This window comes from Bemisia tabaci, chromosome 9, assembly GCF_918797505.1.
Source record: "Bemisia tabaci chromosome 9, PGI_BMITA_v3".
NCBI classification, from domain to species: Eukaryota; Metazoa; Arthropoda; class Insecta; order Hemiptera; family Aleyrodidae; genus Bemisia; species Bemisia tabaci.
In genome coordinates this window covers 35,894,888-35,916,099 of record NC_092801.1, presented here as the reverse complement: position 1 = coordinate 35,916,099, position 21,212 = coordinate 35,894,888, and the positions used below count along the sequence as shown (strand labels likewise).

Genomic DNA, 21,212 nt, shown 5'->3' with positions numbered 1-21,212 from the left:
GGATGCGCACAAAATAGTAGTTCCTATTTGCAAAGTTTGATGCATTTCTATTTGCAATTAGATTAAAATGAGCTTTTTTAAATGATTCCCCACAGATAGGTACTTCGATTTTTTTTTTTTTTTTTTTTTTTTTTTTTTTTTTTTTTTTTTTGAAAACTGGAATTCTTTTGCGGAAATGATTAAATAGAAACTATTCCTGGATATAAAACTGGATTTTCCGTCTTGCACAAGGGACGACACAAGTGAGGCTGTTATACTCTGTAAAAATATCGCGTGTCTAGCAGCCAAATGTTTGCACACCAGTTTATCGAAGTTGGTGGTATGTTTGGCCTTCGGTTATTTCCGTTCATCTTTTGGCACCATCCATCCATTAACTTGCAAAACTTTTCGTACATAAAGATACTTGTCCTAAATGTCCTTTCCCGTGCTTCTAATGGACTCCGTTAGTGCGCTTTGACAGCGTCTCTTTCAACGGGCAAGCAACCTTCATTTCAAGAAATCAATAACGTACCTCTTTCATTCGCACTTATCCCTTTTGATGTCATCTCATCCAAATTCCGAGAGTTGTAATTTGTAAAATAAATTATTTTTTTCTGAATACAATTGCACCTATAAGTTCCTCGTATCTGTACGTTCATGGATAGATCAATTGAAGCATTCGAAAAATTTCACATTGATTCTTAAAACTGGATTATAGAGAGACAGAGGGGGGAGGGGTTAAATGAGGGCATGCGAAATAGATTGATCTTAAAAGGAACGAAAGCTGAAACTTGAACTAGATGAAACTGAGACTAGATGAAACTTGAAAGAATACTGGGACGTAACTTTAATTTATATTGTTCGGAACTCAGACCCATGTTTAGGCCGTATTCGATCCGGAAAAAGATTGGAAACGACCACATCATTATGCAATCCGCTAAATATAGACCCTCAGTGCGCAAAAAAGCAAACATTTACCTAAGGATATTCGGCCTAGTTGGGCTTAAAAACGGCCCTCACCGATACAGTCATGCCAAGGGAAAACACCTTATGAGCCGCATTGGCGGATCCAGCCAATTGGCAACATTGTATTTCCCAATTTAAACGTATGGAATTATATCGATTCTTGGAGTGGCCAGTTGCTCCGACAAGAATCGATTATTTAACATAGGTTTATATGGAGGGAATCCGGTGTTGCCAAATTGCTGGATCCGCTTCTGATGAGCCGTTAGACGTTACCAGATTTGCTTTACTGAAAACCGAATTTACTGGAAATATTTTGAATATTTTTCCCCGAATTTTCCAGATAATTTTGTTCGCAACTTGATCTAACATCCGAAAATTTCACGGAGAAATATGCATAACTTTCCTCAAAAATACACGTTTTAACCGGAGAAATTTGGCAACTTTCGAATGCTCATACGGCGTTCTTTCTTAGCACGACAGGATAACCTTCCTTTTTGTAATATGAACCAGAAAGTGACCCTTTTGAGGACGCCAACCTGTTTTCTTCATTCTTGTACAGAATGGAGAGCGTATTTTTATTTCCACCTTAGATGGAAACCCTGATCTTTCACTAGAGTATAAAACTGGATGAATGATATTCCATCTCCCTCAACAAAGGACGTTGGTGAACCTAAAAATAAAACACGAATATGCGATTTGATGCAAATTCCCTCCTTCGAGAGTCATAAACCGACCCTGGAATACTGTGTCTTAAAATGAAAAGCACCAATAGAAGGTAGAAATTAAATTTCGCCGTGACCTCGTTCCTCTTGCAGTGGCGTGGCGTGCTTTGTGATATATCGATTGAACCACCATTTAAAACTATAGAAAAAGATCGATTAAGAGGGAACACCTTAATAATCGATTCTTTACCATAGCTTCAAATGGAGAAATATCGATTTATCGCAAAGCACGCCACGACACTGTCCTCTTGGCTCGAATGTTTTGTACGTTTAGAGTGCTGCTGACACACTTCGTTGTTTCCCTCACAAAAGAACGTAGCTACATTACAACGTTGCCAAATTTTACCGCGCAAATTGCATTTTTACCTAGAAAATCATGCGAATTTCTGACTGAAAATTTCCCTAATTTTTCTTCTCATCTCATGCAAAAATCAAACAAATTTTCGACAAAATTATATATATTTATTCTCGTAAAAGATTGAATTCTTTACGTCGATTTTGCAACCGTGGAATGGAGTTACGTCCCTTCGTGCGGGAAACGACGACTTTTCTCCACCTAAAAAAGAATGAGTGCCCATCTTGTTGATACGATTATTGCGGAAGGAGGCATAAAGGCGGCCACACAGGTGTTGCCCTTCCTGTTAGCCACTGTTGATGACATTTTATGGGGACAGGCAGCGAGCTCTTGCCCTGTTCACGATGATCCTTAAACGCGTGGTGTAACTCACGCTGCTGTCTGACGTAATACGGCTGGGTTGTCGGATCTGGTGGAAAAATAAAATTGATTTTTTGGCTCCGTACATTTTTGGAATTGGCCGTTTATATATTCAAAAAAATGTTGGCGCGGTTAACTTTCAAGCCTTGATTTCGCTAATCCATTCCATCTTGCTAAGTTCTGGAATTTTGGCCCTTGGTTCTTTTTGGAGGTGTATCAGATGGATTACATTTTGCAATAAGGAGCCACTATCTTTGGCTCTCACATAAAAGCACATATTTGCACAGGGAAACCAATGGCATGTATGTTGTTTCTAAAATGGGCCAGAAATAGTGGTTTCCTATTGCAAAATGTAATCCAGTTAGAGTACATATGATTGCATTTTGCAGTTAGAATACTCATTCCAAAATATGAATGAACTTCATATTAAACCATATAAACTTTTTATTAGTAGGGACACACCTCTCACCAACATTAGCTGAACTTCGCCGCTGATTCTTCCTTCCGTGAAACAACGCATCCCATTATAACTATTCCTATACTACCTCATGTTTGTCCCAATTGTTTTATGTACATAATCGTAGGCTTCAGTAGGCATAGTTTCCTCCAGCAAGATGATCACGACATTCGGCATACCACTGAGTCAATTTTCCGTGTTACTTGCAAAGGGAACATGTTTTTTTCACTCTCAGTTTCATCTTCTCGCCTCTCGAAACAAAGGCATCATGAATAGAAAATTCACACAAATATTTCATAATTTTTGAGGAACAATCATCGTAAAATTCCGTCACGAGTGGAGAACAATTTCGTCTTCGTCTGGGACGTTTTCATGTCTCAATTTACGTTCTCTGCCAAAGATAATTTTCTCATGTGTGAAATTCCTTTGTGCTTGATAGTACTTCCATTATAGGCTTCAGACTAACTTCTGACCAACTGTGCTGTCTTCATAACGTGTTTGTTTTGTGTGTTTTCCGTATGTATGAAATCATTTGCGAGTAAAAATTTCGCTTGAAAGCACTCGTTAAGATTTCAAAACCAATATTTACATGAATTAGGCGAAATACCCAAGATGACACTTAGCACTTGGTGTTTTTTCACGGAGCTTTTGCACCTGGCACCCAAATTTTAGTCTGCAGCAATAACCAATACACATTTACACGATTCACCACCTGAAACTTAATCATCAGTAGTTACTCAACGTAACATATCGATGGTGAAACTACCAGCGGACTGATCATTGAAATTTATGGACAAAGCTGTAGACAAAGAAGACATGGGGAGTATGGAGCCATCCTATTGGTTGAAATCGGTGGTTCCGATAGACAAATAAAGAAAATAATAGACTAACTGTCGGGTCTTTCGCGGATTGCCGTTAGTTAGTCTATTACCTACCTCTTTTGTCCATTGCAACCACCCGCTTCCACCAATACGATCTCTTCATATCGCTTTTGTCTCCTTTATCTATGGCTTTGTCTATCAATTTCAATAATCAGCCCGCAGACCACGTATCTCGGTTTGCGACGTCGTAGACTTCCTGGCATACTTTATTTTTTCGATGGAAAACTACTCAACGTCAATTCTTGAAAACTTCCATGATCTTCAATCTCAGTGTGAAGAAAAATTTGTGAAAAATTCGAGGACTGATATCGGTTTGTTCTCCTTCACAAAAATAAAATGAAAGCGGATATTTTTAAACACCGCGATACGTGGGCTGGTAGCTTCACCGTCGAAATATAACTGTCCCATAATGTTCATGTGATTGTGATATATTCGTATAAAAATCGCCTTTTTAATGTCAGTGCCCAAAATGTTAGCAATTTGGAGAAAAGACAAGGCTCTGTGATATAAAAAACATCGTTTTGGAAATATGCCAAAAATATTATCACATTTTCAACCCAGAACACAATTAGTAACTTAGAAATCATTTCAAACATGCATCGATCACAGAGAGTTCCTGAGGAAAATATAACCACAAAAAACCCCAAAAAGGCTAAAAGCACAGTCAAAATTATGAAATTTTTGCATCAAATAATATATGACTGAAAGACAAGACAAGAAAAAATTTAGATTACAGAGAGTCTTCATAAAAAATACTATCGCCTAGACCTGGTTCACATCGCTTTTGGGAAAATGTTATGTGTTTGTATGTGTGCTATTCACTCTCTTTCTGTCTTCCTCTCCTCCCTTTTTCGTGCACGGTTTTCAAATTAGTAAGTAGATCTTCTCTTCTTCTCAACTGTCCTACAAAGACGCCTGCAGTAAAGTGAGTAGGCAAACATCCTGCCTCGCCGCTTGTGACGCATTCCCCGTTTCCCCGGTACTCGTCCCTGTTAGTATCCTCCTTGATATATTTCCATTGTGTAAAAAACCTTTGTAAAAGTCTTGTGTAAAAGTCTCATCCTCTAGTATTACTTCTCTAGCATTAGGACCTTTGTAGAAAGCTTCCGCTCAACTGATTAATAAAGTGGGATTTCTCTTATTTGTACAAAATACACCTATTTTGCGCTTTACACTGGGAAAAAACACATTGGATATAGAGTCCAGACTCTTGAAAACATTGACAAGGAAAAATACTCTTGATTCAATTGGATTTTTGCTTGAATCAAAAGGAAATCCACTCAAATTAAGAGGCTTGGTTCTTGATTTAAGCAAAAATCCGAATGAATCAAGAGTATTTTTTCTTGTTGATGTTTTTAAGAGTCTGGGCTCTAGATCCAATGTGTTTTTTTACGGTGTATAATATCATCACCTTCCGACCAAAGGACCGCAAGCGCCATGCAGCAGTTCAAAATTTCCGCCTCCATTTTATTTTTTAACGAGAAATTGTTCGACGAGGCTGTTCGAAAAAGTCACTGAATTTTCTTCATGCTGAACATTCAAAACAACAAAATTTAGTGACATTTTCAAACAGATTCAACGAACAATTTCTCTGTGAAAAATTGAAATGGCGGCGGAAATTTTTGAACGTCGCATGGCGCTTGTGATACTTTGGCCGGGAGGTGACGATATTTTTGTACATTTTTAAAGTAACTTTCATTTTTCTAATCTTACAAGTAGGTTAAGTGGGCTTTAATGAGACTTCGATTTGCATTTCAGATCTTGTCTTATTTTATTGTATTTTTAAAGAATAATGCGTATAGAATATGATAATTTGACACAGACCCAAGTTAGAGCGCATTCAAGAGTTATGATTTTGACGTCTAAGGCGCAGACTCGAGACTCTCAGGAATAGCAGAAAAAGGAATTATAAAAAATTGTGCTACCGAACAAAATAATATTCTATCTTCTTTGTTTTAAAGAGAAAAACTCTATGAGTCGATTAGAAAATGGAAGTAAACATGTGAGGAAAGGAGTAGAAACATATTTCGCTACATTTAATGTAGTTTCAATCCACAGTGAGGATTTTTGTTTCATTACTGGTCTCAAAGGCGTTTTTAGCTGTTTCAAAGAGAGGTGGCAAAACTCCAAAGAATCCAACATAAATCTTCCAGTACAAAACGGTCAGAATGAGACCTCCGGCAAAAATGAACTTCGACGCATTTTTGCGATTTTTGTATGCATTCGAAAAATCGCGCTTGCGGACCCTTTTCTGTATAGCCACCGACAATCAGGTTCGCCTGTATAGAAATGAAAACAACCTGCGGGCCGATTATTGAAATTTATGACAAAGTTATAGACAAAGAAGACATAGGGAGTATAGAGCAATCCCATTGGTTGAAACTGGTGGTCTTCACAGACTAAGAGGAAACTTTTTGAACTAACTGTCGGGTCTCTTGTCAGTTGCCGTTAGTTAGTCTATCGCCTACCTCCTTTGTCCATTGATACCACCCGCTTCCACCAATAGCATCCCTCCATATCCTTTTTGTCTTCTTTGTCTATTGCTTTGTCTATCAATTTCAATAATCGGCCCGCAGACCTAAATAAACAAAAAATCTTGCAAACTAGTACTTAAGCATTGCGTATGCAGTTAATAGTTTTAAATTATTAGTTTTCTTATTTTGCAGATAATCAGGCAAAATTAGATGCTTTAAATTGATCGAAATCATTGGCATGGCGTACCTTGCGTCCTTGCGATGTATAGATTGATCTTCCATTTAAACATATAGTAAAGGATCGATGAACAGGGTGTTCGCAAAGAACACCTTAATAATGGCTTTATTTACCATAGCTGTAAGTGGAAAAATATCTGTGATCGATCATTCTCGCTTTGCCATACTGATCGAAATCATCCTTGAGAAAAATCGGAAACAGTTGGTGATGTAGTTCTAGGTGAGGTTTTCTTACACTGGAAACAAAAAAAAATTGGATCTAGAGTCCAGACTCTTAAAAACATCGACAAGAAAAAATACTCTTGATTCAATCAGATTCAATCTTAAATCAAGAACCAAGCCTCTTAATTTAAGCGGATTTCCTTTTGATTTAAGCTTAAATCTGATTAAATCAAGAGTATTTTTTCTTGTCGATGTATTCAAGAGTCTGGACTCTAGATCCAATGTGTTTTTTTTCCGTGTACATCTTCTAGGCATATGTGTTCGCCGGTGAGCAGGAAAGAAATGCCCTAGAATGCGACAGATCACGCAACTTGAGCGTTTTAGAGTTCATTTTGTGTTCTTCAAGTTATCAAAGTCATACGTTTTGATTGGCGCCACTCATCGAGAAAGCCAATCACCGTCTTCGGTGGGATGTGACCTCGTTCATTTCACGGCCAGATTTGATCGTATGACACTAGCTGTACATCTGGTTACGATCACCAGCCGCGCGAGAACCATTGCCGGGGATCTAGCACTGACCACTAAATTTCATTGGAAACATATATAATCAGCGGGCTGATTGTTGAAATTGATGGACAAAGCTGTAGACAAGGAGGACATAGGAAGTATGGAGCGATCCTACACTGGAAAAAAAACACATTGTATCTAGAGTCCAGACTCTTAAAAACATCGACAAGAAAAAGTACTCTTGATTCAATCAGAATCTAGCTTAAATCAAGAACCAAGCCTCTTAATTTAAGCGAATTTCGTTTTGATTCAAGCAAAAATCCGATTGAATCAAGAGTATTTTTTCTTGTCAATGTTTTCAAGAGTCTGGACTCTAGAGCCAATGTGTTTTTTTCCCCAGTGTATTGGTTGTAATTAATGGTTACTACTGACTAATAAGGGAGGAAATGATGGACTAACTACATGGTCTCTCGTGGGTTGCCGTTAGTTAGTCCATTATCTACCAAGGTAGATTTACACAGGTATGGACAGAACTAAACAACTGGCCTCTGATTGGCTCTCCAGCGGCCCCTTAACGTCAGCCATTTTGGATGTTTTGATTATTTTGATTTATTATGTTCGGTTTATCGTTTGTCAAAATTTTGTGGGATTTTTTGCACAATTTTTGTTATGCGATATTAATTTTAGCGTTTACACGCACAAACGTTTGAAGGTTAATTTGATTGAAATTTAATTAAAAAACGGGCCCCTTAACCTACGTCACGAGGTCATGTGACACGTACTGAGGCTCATGGGAAATTTTCAACTTTTCCATACCTGTGTAAATCTACCTTGATTATCTACCTTTCTTGTCCATTGCAACCACCCGCTCCACCAGTAGGATCCCTCCGTGTCTCTTTTATCTTCTTTGTCTGTAGCTTTGCCCATCAGTTTCAACAGTCAGCCCACAGGACTCCAGTAACCACCAAGACTCTTCTTTTCCCATGGGCGGCAAATTTGAAATTGTGTCCCAACCCCCCCCCCTCCCGCCCTTTAATTTCGTTCGGTTTCTCTGGGAGTAGGATACCTATGTCTTATTTATTTCGGTCGCAAAAGGCTTAAATACACGCGGCGATTAATTGCCGCGAGTGAAAGACGAAAGCCAATGGAGAACCTTGATTTCGATCCATTGACGTCGATGTATCGAAATCAAGGCTCCCTATTGGCTTTCGTCTTTCACTCGCGGCGATTAATCGCCGCGTGTATCTAGGCCTTAACCCTAGTCAGATTCAAATTTGAGGATTCTCAACATGTTTCAGATGAGAATGTAATAAAATCTAAGGAAGGAGGAGGAGAAAAAGAAAAAGGCTAAGGATAAGGAAAAGAGAGAGAAAACATTAGAATAGGAATTATAATGGAGGGGGAACTGAAGAAGATGGAGAGGAGAAAGTAGAGGCAGAGGAATAAGAGAAAGAAGAAGAGGGAGAAGAAAAGGAAAAGGAAGAGAAACAATTCATTTTTCTTCGTATTTTTCTTCCTCTTCCTTAATCTTTTTACTTCCTCCCCTCCTCTTTCATCCTTTTCCCCTTCTCCTCTATCTTCCTTGTCAACCTCCACTTCCTCCCTGTATTCTATTTCATCCTTTGTTCCTTTTTTGTCCCCATTTGGTACATACGAAGCGTCCTAGGCTAGTGCACTCATCGGTGCCCTACTGGCATCAAGACGGAACCACTTCGCAAGAAACTCTTTCGTCCTCATAACGCAATGGTTTTCGCGAGTCCAGCTCTGAATGGATAACATTTTTTACAATAAGGAACCACTATTTCTGGCCTATTTTAGATACAACATACATGCCATTGGTTTCCCTATGCAGATTTGTGCTTTTATGGATAGCCAGAGATAAAGGTTCCTTATTGCAAAATATAATCCATGTAGTTAGGAGCTTTCATCAGCCAAGCAACGTTATGCGCCCATTTAGGACTCCCGAGATAGGTACGATCCCATTGCTGAATGGAGATGTTGCATGTGTGAGGAATTTGCGATTTGACTGTTGACTCTCATGCAAAAGTTCGCAAGAAACACGATAGGGTCTCTGGTTTTCTCTAAAATTAACTCCCAAACTCAAAAAAAGCTCTCAAGTTGAGGCTAAAATGGAGGGGATATCTCACGCTACCCTGAGAGTCCACGTGTACATCAAGACAAACTCTCCATGCAAAGGTAGGGAGCAAATACATTGACAGGGCTGCCACTTTATTTGGGGACTCCAAAGCTGAAAACACGGCAACCCTGCTAATATATTTGTTCCCTATCTTTGCATGGAGAGTATGTCTTGATGTAGAGGTGGACTCTCAGGGTAGCGTGGGATATCCCCTCCATTTTGGCCTCAACTTGAGAGCTTTTTTTGAGCCTGGGAGTTAATTCTAGAGAAAACCAGAGGCACCATCGTGTTTCTCACGAACTTTTACATAAGAATCAACAGTCAAATTGTAGATTCCTCACACATGCAACATCTCCATCCTATTCAAGTATAATAAATCTTGGGTCCCATAGATCCGAGCCGTTGAAGGCAGGGCTGTTTTGAAGGGAGGCATCCACGGCTAGCGTCCCTTTCTAGAGAGAGTTAAGACAACACGGCTGATGGATGTCACAAACGGGAATAAAGATCACACAAATTGAACGTAATTCGTAATCTTTGATCAATTCATCCCCGGATTCCTATCTCTTTTCCCTCTCTCATTCCGTTTGTTCCTCGCCGTGCCCCTAATTCCCCGGTCCACTCCAGATTATAATATTTGCAATCAGCGAAAGTGTAATCTTTATGCCCGTTCGTGTCACTGTGGAGGCCTAAAATACGGGAACCAATCAGAAATGGATTCACATTGTCTTAACTCTCAGTTGAACGTATGTCCATCAAACAGACCTATATGCAAGTGAGAAATATAGGGTGTGCTCGTTAGTTTTCTGGCCGTAAGAGTGAATGAGAATAATAAAGCGCCAGTGACATCAACGGAGATGGAACCGCCTTCGTCCCACTTCGTCTTTAACTCATGAGCCCTGTCCAAAACGCTCTCGTCCCATCCTCGCGGCTCATGAATCCCGCATTCAGTTGGCACTTAGGTCTGTTTGATAGAATGTAATATACCGCTTTTCCAATTCTTCAAAAGGAATCACGCCCACTATTACATTGCTTCTTATGCAGCTTCGACGAGCACACCCCATATTTCTCACCTCCACATAGGTCTGTTTGGTAGAAATACGTCCAGCGGGCTGATTATTGAAATTGATAGACAAAGCGATAGAGAAAGAAGACATGGAGAGTAAGGAGCGATCCTATTGGTTGAAACGGGTGGCTCTTATAGACTGAGGGAGAAAATGATGGACTAACTGTCGAGTCTCTCATGGGTTGCCGTTAGTTAGTCTATTACCTACCTCCTTTGTCCATTGCAACCACCCGCTTCCACCGGTAGGATCCCTCCGTATCCCTTTTGTCCTCTTTGTCTATAGCTTTGTCTATCAATTTCAATAATCGGACCGCAGTTCAAAGGGACTCTAGTCGAAGCCAGGGCCATAACGGGAGGGATCCACGGACGGCGAGGTGGTAGTAATATGTTGTGATTTCTGTTGTGCCCTCAGGGAAGTTTCGGCGGGAGTACAAGCGGGCCTTTTTGAAATGCGTCACTTGCGGCGAAGCGGGCGGCGGGCCGGGCGGGGACTGCCGCTTCTCGGCCAACGACACCATCCACCTGGACCGGCGGCTGGCCGCCTACGCCAACGGGCCCCACGGCCGGGACGCCCGCCGGGAGGAGCTCCTCGTCAAGAAGCGCCGGGCCGCCTCCCTCACCGCCCGCAGGAACAACTTCAAGCACTCGAAACGGATCAACAAGCTCAACAACTCCGTCGACTCGAACATTTGACTAGGCATCCCGCCCCTTGTCCCTTCCTCACGCCGCACACCCATTCCCCGAAGCCTCTGCATGTCCCTTTGTCGTCTACTTGCGTTTTTTTCGCGCCAAAACCCTACAGATTTCATTCAGAACTCCAAGGAATGTCTTCGCATGTGCATTTCCCGCCTATTTCCTTTCCATTGGCGCCTAAACCTTGTTGCATACCTTTGCATGTGCGTTGCTCATGTATTTTCATTCCTTCTGCGCCAAAACCCTACGGATTTCATTCAGAACTCCGAGGAATGTCTTCGCATGTGCATTTCCCGCCTATTTCCTGTCCATTGGCGCCAAAATCTTGTTGCATACCTTTGCATGTGCGTTGCTCATGTATTTTCATTCCTTCTGCGCCAAAACCCTACGGATTTCATTCAGAACTCCGAGGAATGTCTTCGCATGTGCGTTTCCCGCCTATTTCCTGTCCATTGCCGCCAAAATCTTGTTGCATACCTTTGCATGTGCATTTCCCGCCTATTTCCTTTCACTCGGCGCCAAAATCCTGCGTGTCTTCGTCTCAAACTTATTTCTGGCATATTTCCAGTCTTCTGGCGCCAAAATCTTGTTGCATACCTTTGCATGTGCATTTCCCGCCTATTTCCTTTCACTTGGCACCAAAGTCCTGCGTGTCTTCGTCTCAAACTTATTTCTAGCATATGTCCAGTCTCCTGGCATCGAAATCCTATGGATTTCGCCCGAAATTTTGCTGCATACCTTTGCATGTGCGTTGCTCATCTACTTTCATTCCTTCTGCGCCAAAATCCCAAGGGTTTCATCGAAAATTCCAAGGAATGTCTTGGCATGTGCATTTCCCGCCTATTTCCTTTCACGTGGCGGGAAAATCCTGCGTGTCTTCGTCTCAAACTTGTTTCTAGCATATGTCCAGTCTTTTGGCGCCGAAATCCTACGGAATTCGTCCAAAATCTTATTGCATACCTTTGCATGTGCGTTTCTCATCTATTAGCATTCCCTCTGCGTCAATTCCCAACGCATTTCCGCCCAAAACTTGTTTCTTACATGCTTTCATTCAGTTGGCAACAAAATCTCATGGAATATACCTTGATACGTGCTTTTTGCTTTCTTTCGTTCACTTGCTTTCAAAATCTCTTTAGTTCCCGCCAAATATTTGTTGAATACGCCCACTCGTGTTTTGTCCGTTTATTTCCATTCTCTTGGCGCCAAAATCCTACAAAATCCTGGCAGACACTCGCTTTCCGCTGTGTCCAATTCACCTGGCGCCAAAATCCAATAAATTATCATTGCAACCTCATGAAATGCTTCTTAATAAGTGTTTTCCACCTTTTCCGTGTAATTGCAATTGTTTTGCGCCACAGTTTCACAGATTTCCACCACTCATTCGTTAAACGTCTATTTCTGTCACGCTATTTATGCCAAAATGAGCATCTCAGCCAATCAGGCGTTTGCTGGCAAATCTGGCGAAAATGCCACCAGGTATCATACGATCCTACTAAAATGTTACATGATTCCATTCCATTACTGATGAACTGCCGACTTTTAGTCGTATTTTAGTACCCACATCTTGGCATTTGACTCGCACTTGTTTCAGTTCGCTTCGTCAAATTAAACGGATTTCTGCCAACATGCATTATCTGCCCTTTTTTCATTTTTTTGCTAAGAGATGCACTCCTATACCTTTTATCGGCTGACCTGATAGGATCACCTCTGAGATTTCTAATAAATACTCCGATGAAATTTTGGGAGACTTTAACGAACGGCAGATTCCCAGGTGACCATCTGTCAACCTCCACACCCAATTTCATCATCTGGATTTCGACTCACATTCTGAAACTGTAAGCGTCTATGCAGAAATGTTAGAAAGCTGATCATTCGCATTAACCACGCTCTCTTATTTCTGTGCATGTGTCCCGTTTTCTATAAGAGAAAAGAGAAGTTTCAAGTCACTGCAAGTCAGTGGAGTTCTTAGAATTAAATCCAGCTCACCTAAAAATGCAACATGCTCATGGTTTTTAATGCAGCTGGGAAAGAGATGTTAGTGAATAGATGAGCTTACACACTACTTTACATAATGTGACATTGCCCAGTATTACAGAAGGTGACGAAGTTCTCAATGTAATAACTTGTGAATGACACAAGCGACGCGATATACCACCTTTAAAAGACATTGGTATTACACAACTCGACTAATTTATTAATTTTGTACTTAAGAAACAACTCTCTTTGCTACTGGAACACATTCTATCAGAGCGATTGAATTTTTTCATATTTCTTGATGTGATTTGGTGATAAGTCGTGAGTAGCAACACTTTTGGAAACCCGTCCCTTTAATTCTCATTATAGGTGTCGCTCTGATCAAAATTTGTGCATTTCTGCCTCTTATGAAGAACCTATCTACAAATTATCCACACATCTTTGATGACGTTGTAGTTATTGACGATTGACGAATTTAATTATTCGTTATCAGAATGCCTTTGTCTTTCACGCCACGTATCCAGTTGTGCAGTTATCCAAACCTTGCTTTCGTGTCTCCGTAAATTTCTCTTGATTGACTTCTCCAGCTTTCAGTCAGTCTTTCCGAGGACTGCTCGAAAAAAATAGCTTCTATAATCTCCTTACCATGTCCTCATCTCTCACGCTTAGAATACCTCCTCTAAAAATAAACCAAATAAACCTCCAAAATACCATATTTTCTCCAATTTTTTCCCGCATCTTTTCTTTCATTCCCATGCAAAGCTTTGAGCACTTTTTCAACGCGATTTGTATGTTTTAAGTGTGAAATTACTACACTTGCATTGACATCACTTCACTCTTTTCGGCACGGTATTTTGTTTTTTTAAAAAGAAATTATATTCCTTCATTCTTCCCATCTCTCTTTGGCTGCGTTTCGCACTATTACCCTTGAGAATACTTTAAGTCATAAAACTGGCTACCTTATTTCCACCCTACGAGTACACTCAAGACTTCAAAGATCAAAATTGCTCTGAGGTCGAGGCAATTTCGTTGAATCAATAAATGTCAGCTTGGCATCACTTTTCGAGTGCTTTGAAGAGTGTGGTTTCTGTTGGGAGGTGGTCCGTTCAGCTTCAAAGTAAAAACTATCATTCCATTGAAGGTAAAGTAACTTTATTTACATTCAAGAAACGTCTTTAGTCGATTTGAATTTGTTTTTTCTGATCAAAGCGGTTGTCAGAGAGAGTACCGTAGTTCAATAAAAGATTTTTGTTGCAGTGACCTTGCAAGTTCATCGCACGTGCAATCGCCACAACTTTAGTTTCTTTGATTAAAAATAAATACAAAAATAGCCTTTTTTCACGAGAAGTTTGCAAATTCACCCGGCAGCAATGACCTCTAAAATGCACTCCTCAAAAACTTTAAAAAAACCGTTAAAGTTTTTTGTACCTCTCTGGATTTTTAAGTATTTTAGTCAAGAAACCCTGGTAAAAATTGGTAGTAGAATCTGTATTCCAAAATACCATAGACCCACGGCCAGATTAGCCAGATAAGATTTCCAATAGCTTCTATAGCTGGCTAAACAATTTCTCATAGCCTTTTATAGCCGATGGCGACTAAGCAACTCACAGCCAGGCGATAAAGTGTATGCTACACGTCACTAATTACGGATGCTAGGACTTAGTGAGTTTTTGGACCACTGCTCTCTTCTTGGGCCATAGTATCTTGATTTATTTTGCGAGGAAAGCTCCGTACTTTTGATGGATGCCTGCCATTCCTGATATATTAGAGCGCCTTCAGTTTTGTACGATGCTGTGCTATACCTTTGGTGCGAAATAGTTGCTTCAAGCGCCGTGGCACGCTGCGGTGCGGCAGGCGGGCAGCCAGCGCGAAACGCGCATTGGCGCCTACAAACCTAACAGGGATACTTCACGCGTTGCGCAATGCGTGAAGTATCCCTGTTAGGTTTGTAGGCGCCAGTGCGTTGCCGCTCCGCTTTGTGCTAGGCTCTAATATTTAATCTGGCGGAGTCAGCGTTATTCAACTCATGATTTTGAAATGTTTACACATCCTGTATGGATTATTCTCGTTTCAATTGATGAAAAAAAAATACGTATTAAAGTGAAATATAACGTGTGTTTTGTAAATATTGAGGTGGTTCCGTACCAAACTTAATGATTTCCAAAACACACGAATTTCTACACAATTTCTAATAGCCTTTCATAATCGATGGCGAAAAAGCAACAGCCAGGCGATAAATTGTAAAGCCCGGCTATAGGAACTATAGCCCGGCTGCATAATTCATTATCGCTTCGTATAGCCCGGCCGTATGATTTTCTCCGCATTCTACAGCCAGCTATATGATTTTCTGTAGTCTTCTTTAGCCGGCTATAAGAATTCCTATGGTATTTTGTAACGCAGCTCTTATCGCCGATTTTTACCAGGGAAAATAACGTGAACAAGTCTAGAAAAAATATTAATTTTAAAAAGTTGTTTGCAACATGGTTTTCCAAACATTTTAAGTATCAAAAAAACTACCGTGCATCTTTTAAATGTTTTCAACATTTTTCACTTTAAAAATGTTTCCTCTTGCACATTTCACAGAAAAATAAACACCCAAAAAAGATCTTCTGAAACACAAATTTTAACAGTATTCCTCAAATGTTTTCTTCTAAAAGTTTTTTTTTTCAGCAGCTGTTGTCACTATATACGCAAATATGACGGTACCTATTTACGCGTGTCAGACCTTTCATTGAAACTTAACGTTGTTGTGAATGACTAACTTATAAACAAATTGTCCGATTTAATCGTGAAAAATTTGAAAGCTATGGCAACGTAGTCGCTCCGTAATAGGACCCCGCTAAACGCCTCATCGTAACAGTTTTACTTTTTTCCAGACTTGTCATGCTTAGCCTCATTTTAGGAACGATTTATGTTCTATTTGTACTTGGGAGCTAGTGCAGGACGTGCTCGAATCCAATTCGAGTCGGACTTTAAGTGAATCACATTGCTCCAAATTGAATAACTTCACAGAAACTCTTTATCACTGTTTCACAGTACGACCCTTGACGATAGTTTTAGGAGTAGGAGCAGCACATATCTTGCCTCTTGAATAAACGTTAAAATGACTCTCTATTCCAGCCCTTTGGTGGCTTTGTGTGGTATTAAATTAGAACATCCTACTTTTTCAATGAAAGGGGGGAAAAATATTTAATAGAGCTATAAATTAGACTACTTTTTGCAATGAAGAACTAGTATTACAGACTTATCTTAACAACATAAGAAAAAACAACATGAGTTCTATAAATGTTCCTGCGGCGACAAGTGCTTTTCTTCTTCTCCCCCTTCTTCCTTTCCTTGATTCTCTCCATCTTAATTTTCCTCGTTTTCCTATTTTCCCCCACTTCGTTGTCCTCTTTTCTACTATGATTTTCTTTCCTATTTTTCTCTTATTAATCTCTTTCATTGTATTTCCTTTTTTCTTCCTCCTCCTCATTCTCCTCGGTTTTTTTTCCTTTTCTATTTCATTTTTGCATTTTCCCTTCACTTTTTCTACTCTCCCAAATTGTCTTCTTCTCTCTCTCCGTCTTTCTCTTTTCTTTTTCTCGTTCCTGTTTTTGTTTATTTTCCTACTGTCTCCCCCACTTCTTGATATTCTCCCTCCTCTTATTGTTCCTCGGTTTCCTATTTCCCCCTCTTCGTTGTCCTCTTTTTCCCTATGATTGACTTTCTCATTTTTCTCTTATTCGACTCCTTTCTCGTATTTCCCGTTTTCTTTTGCCACCTAGCGTTTCCTCCGATTTTTCCCTTCTCTCTTTTCATTTCTGCATTTTTCTCCTATTTTTTCTTCTCTTCTGAATCTTTCTCCTCGCTCTCTCCGGCTTTCTCTTCTTCTTTCTTCTTATTCCTGCTTTCTGTTTGTTTTCCTACTATCTCTTCCCCTGTATCTTCTTCTCTCTCTCTTTATGTCTTTTCCTCTTCTTTCCCCTCTGTGTCCCTCTCCCTCTTTGCTTATCCCATGCAGGTAGGTGCTTAAATGCGCGCTTTTGAAAGCGCGATAAAAACTGAGGCAATTCAACGTTTCCGAAATAGAGTCTTGGCGCCAAGTGTGAGAGAGGACGAAAATTGCCTACTCAGGGGTGAACAAATCATGACGGATCCGACGATGTCCCAGCTGGAAAGTTGCCATTTCAATGACATTCAATTTTATCCCTCCTTCGCCTGAAATATACTGCTTGTTATCGGAGTCATGTAGAGCGAATTACTTTCAGAACGACAGTTTCATGGCCCTTTCAGTTAATATAGTGGACAAAATAAGCTCTCACTTGTCGGAGTGTTATCCCGCCGGCATTCCTTTTTTTGTGTAGTTGTGTCCGTAACGCAACATTGCGAGTCACATTAAAATATGACTCGCCTTCATTGGACAAGGTAGGCAAAACGGGCTACCAGACGTCGAAATGGTTGTATCACGCACGTATTACTTCCTTGGAGGTAATGGTTTGGTAATACAATATTGCGAGTTACAAGAACACGGTTCGCTTTCATTAAACAAGTTAGGCAAAATGAGTTCTCACAAGTTGACGTGGTATTGTCATCAACACATTGCGTTTTTATCGTACGCATGGTGAAACCCAAAGTAAAAATATGTTTGACTCAGATTATCTATTATCTGGGGGCTTGGTTAAAACTGAGCTTCGGGTGACGTATTGAGCCACACACGTTCGTCAAACTTAGTTATGTTTGAGATACGAAGTACCCAACACGTTTTTAAACATCCAGCGACGGGGCTCTTGCACGTGTAAGGAATTTGCGATTCAGCCAAATGGCAGAGATCGCCATAAGTCGCGAAAAAATCGTCGAATTATCGCGATTTCAGAGCACGCTGTGCATATTGCCTATCCGCCCATTTGAAGGCGCGTAAATTTTCGCTAAATCCCGCTTTAATGTCGCAACAAATCGGAGTACTGATTCTTGACTAAAATTTCGCGAGAAACACGATGGACGGTGGTGCCACTGATTTTCTCTGAAACCAACTTAAAATCTCAAAAAAGCCGTAATGGAGGAAATATCCCACGCTATCCTGAGGATCCACCTCTATGTATATAAGTCACCACTTGGTTGTCAGAGTCCCGAAAGTAAAAGTTTAAACCGTCACCAAGATAGCAATGCTCCCTAGTAGCAGAACCACAGAAGGAAAAGATAAATAGTATGAACGAAAGTTATTTTTTTTATGTAATGCATAAATACAAAAGTGTTAAAAGTGAACATTTTTATGTAACCATTATATAAAAAAATGTTATAATTTTCGTGAGCTTTTCGCGAACATACTAAAAATTCTTCTAATTCGCGAAAAGCTCACGAAAATGATTACCTATTTTTTTATATAATCGTTACATAAAAATGTTCACTTTAACACTTTCGTATGCACGCGTTATATAAAAAAATAAAAAATGTGTGTATAAAAAAAAATTACCTTATCTAGCTTTTATCATTTTTCATATATTACGGTCAGGTCTGAACTCTGATTTTTTTTTATATAAGCGTTACACGTTTTTTATATAAAACGATCATTTAGATAACAGATATGTTTTTTTTATACTTTTTTTAGAAAAGCAAAAATTTGTTGTGCTACTAGGGCTGTCATACCAAGGAGAACGCCGTTTGATCCTTCAGACGTCGCCATATTTCTTTTAATAAATAACGAATTTATTGGGGAAATCGCGAATGTTTTTCCTCACATTTCAGACAATTTGTTTCGCACTTTAATTTTAAATATCTGAAAAATGGGTTAGTTGCGCTGGTCATAGAATCGTGTTTCGGTGGTTAATCCTTGTAGATTACCTAAAACTAATAAGATCCGTCCAAATCGCAACTTCCTGCGTTCAATATTAACCGAGATATCGCCCTTAGAAAAATCGGGTTTATGACGTCATCCACGGCGGTAGTGAAACCCTTGGTTTCATCAGTCAGAGAGACACACATTAGCAGTAGTTACCAGTTACCCAACGTAAAACTCGGATGGAAGCAGGGTGGAAGAAACCGAGGGTGTTACTACTGCGGTGGATGACGTCCAAAACCCGACTTATCAAAGGGCAAGATTTTGGTTAATTTTGAACTTGGAGAGGTACGATTTGGGCGGATTTTACAGTTTTTAGCTAAACTACAAGAATCAAGCACCAAAACACGATTCTGTGAAATACCAATTTTTTGCCATTTCAAGGGAAACGGGTGACCATCCGATCTTGCGGTTTTCTTTTTTGGGTTTAGTATGCCTTGTACCAACAAGTTATATAAATATTCAAGCGTTATTCAGGTCGAAAAATATAAATTTTTCAGGGCAAACTATGAAAAATCAGTATCTGAAAGTCGGTGAGAAAGAAAACACACCGACTCGGAAATTTTTAAACGCTTGATTCTCTGTCATCAAACATGGTGTATCGATTTCAACTTGGTGCTTCACAAAGTCTCAAAGTACTTGTCCTTTGGCACCAAAAAGGTTTATCTTAAACTATCTTCTTCGCCCGCTGCACAGTTTTAGGTGTTTCCTGAACAATTTTTTTTCCGAATTGGTGTGTTTTCGAACTCACTGATTCAATTACAGGTTTCAGGAAAAGAAACTGTATGTTGGAGTTTTTTTTTTTTTTTTACCAACATGCTTTAAAAATTCAGCATAAAGCTGAAAACTCAATTCAGAGGGAAACAAGCTGAAATTCGATAATCATGCTAAATATTATGAAATGTGGATGCTTGGACTTGATGAGTTTTTTTTAAAATAGTTGCTTGAGACGCCGAGGCACGTCGCGGCGTGGCCGGCGCATTGGCGCCTACAAACCTAAGTGGATACTTCAAGCATTACGCAACGCGTGAAGTATCCCCTTAGGTTTGCAGGCGCCAGTGCGTTTAGCGCTGGCAGCACGATGCTCTGATCGGTGTTTTAGGCTCTAATATTTAAACTGAGTCAGCGTTTTTCAACTCATGATTTTGAAATGTGTTCACGCTCTGCATGGATTATCCTCATTTAAATTGATGAGAAAAAATGTGCATTAAAGGAAATTACAATGTGTGTTTTGTAGATACAGTTTTGAAATTTTCTTTTGCGTGCAGATGCTTCTATCCATAAGTGTTACTAAACCGCAAAAAAGTGAAAACCGAAAAAAACCCGAGTTGGTGTGTTTTCGAACCCACTGATTCAATTGAGGGGCTCTCTTTGTTTCTGATATAACTGAACTGTTCGTACAACAAACCGCCATGCAGCTAACGCGGATTTCGATGTGGTTCCAGGGAAGTTCCAGAAGGAGTTCCAGCGGACGTTCCGGTAACGTTCTGGGACGCATTGGCGCCTACAAACCTAAGTGGATACTTCAAGCATTACGCAACGCGTGAAGTATTCCCTTAGGTTTGTAGGCGCTACTGCGTTCAGCGTTTCCTGAACAATTTTTTTTTCCAAGTTGGTGTGTTGTGTTTTCGAACTCACTGATTCAATTGAGGGGCTCTATTTGTTTCTGATCTAACTGAACTGTTCGTGCAACGAATCGCCATGGAGCTAACGCGGATTTCGATGTGGTTCCAGGGAAGTTCCAGAAGGAGTTCCAGCGGACGTTCCGGTGCTGGCGGCGGCTGCGTGGCGGGATTACTCGAGGGCGGGGCCGCTTAGGGCGCGGGGTCCTGCGGGGTCAGCACAGCCGGAGCAGCACCTACGCCTGTCGCTTCACCACCAACAACAGCAACAGCCACAGCCACACCGCCCTCAGCTCCTACTCCATGCGCACCGAGGTCATGCCGCTCAGCGTCACCCAGGTCGACTGACGCACCCGCAACCAATCACACGCTCGTCCGACGAGGTAAACGATATTTCTCTCTCTCTCTCTCCCCCCCCCTCTCTCTCTCTCTCTCCCTCCCTCTTCCTCACTGGAAAAAAACCACATTGGATCTAGAGTCCAGACTCTTAAAAACATCGACAAGAAAAAATACTCTTGATTCAATCGGATTTTTGCTTAAATCAGAACCAAGCCTCTTAATTTGAGCGGATTTCCTTTTGATTCAAGAAAAATCTGATCGAATCAAGAGTATTTTTTCTTGTCGATGTTTTTAAGAGTCTGGACTCTACATCCAATGTGATTTTTTATCCAGGGCTCCCTTAAAAACATGGTACTTCCATGGTTAAACATGGTCTCTCTTCCTCACTGGAAAAAAAACACATTGGATCTAAAGTCCAGACTCTTAAAAACATCGACAAGAAAAAATACTCTTGATTCAATCGAATTTT

The 21,212-nt window shown here is 40.3% G+C and overlaps 1 protein-coding gene across 3 annotated transcripts in view; it reads left to right on the top strand.

Annotated features, from left to right (window-relative positions):
- The window catches only part of LOC109036100 (orexin receptor type 2), a 553,272-nt gene that overhangs the window by 529,416 nt on the left and 2,644 nt on the right, over nucleotides 1–21,212 (top strand). Inside the window, exons 7-8 of one of the 3 annotated variants that reach the window (XM_072304480.1) lie at nucleotides 10,713–14,108; nucleotides 20,517–20,745. In XM_072304480.1, the coding sequence (XP_072160581.1) occupies nucleotides 10,713–10,993 (281 nt within the window). In that variant the 3' untranslated portion in view covers nucleotides 10,994–14,108; nucleotides 20,517–20,745. Of the gene's footprint in view, nucleotides 1–10,712; nucleotides 14,109–20,227; nucleotides 20,281–20,516; nucleotides 20,788–21,212 lie in introns of those variants that run through there. The other 2 variants (XM_072304481.1, XM_072304482.1) reach the window with 2 other exon arrangements.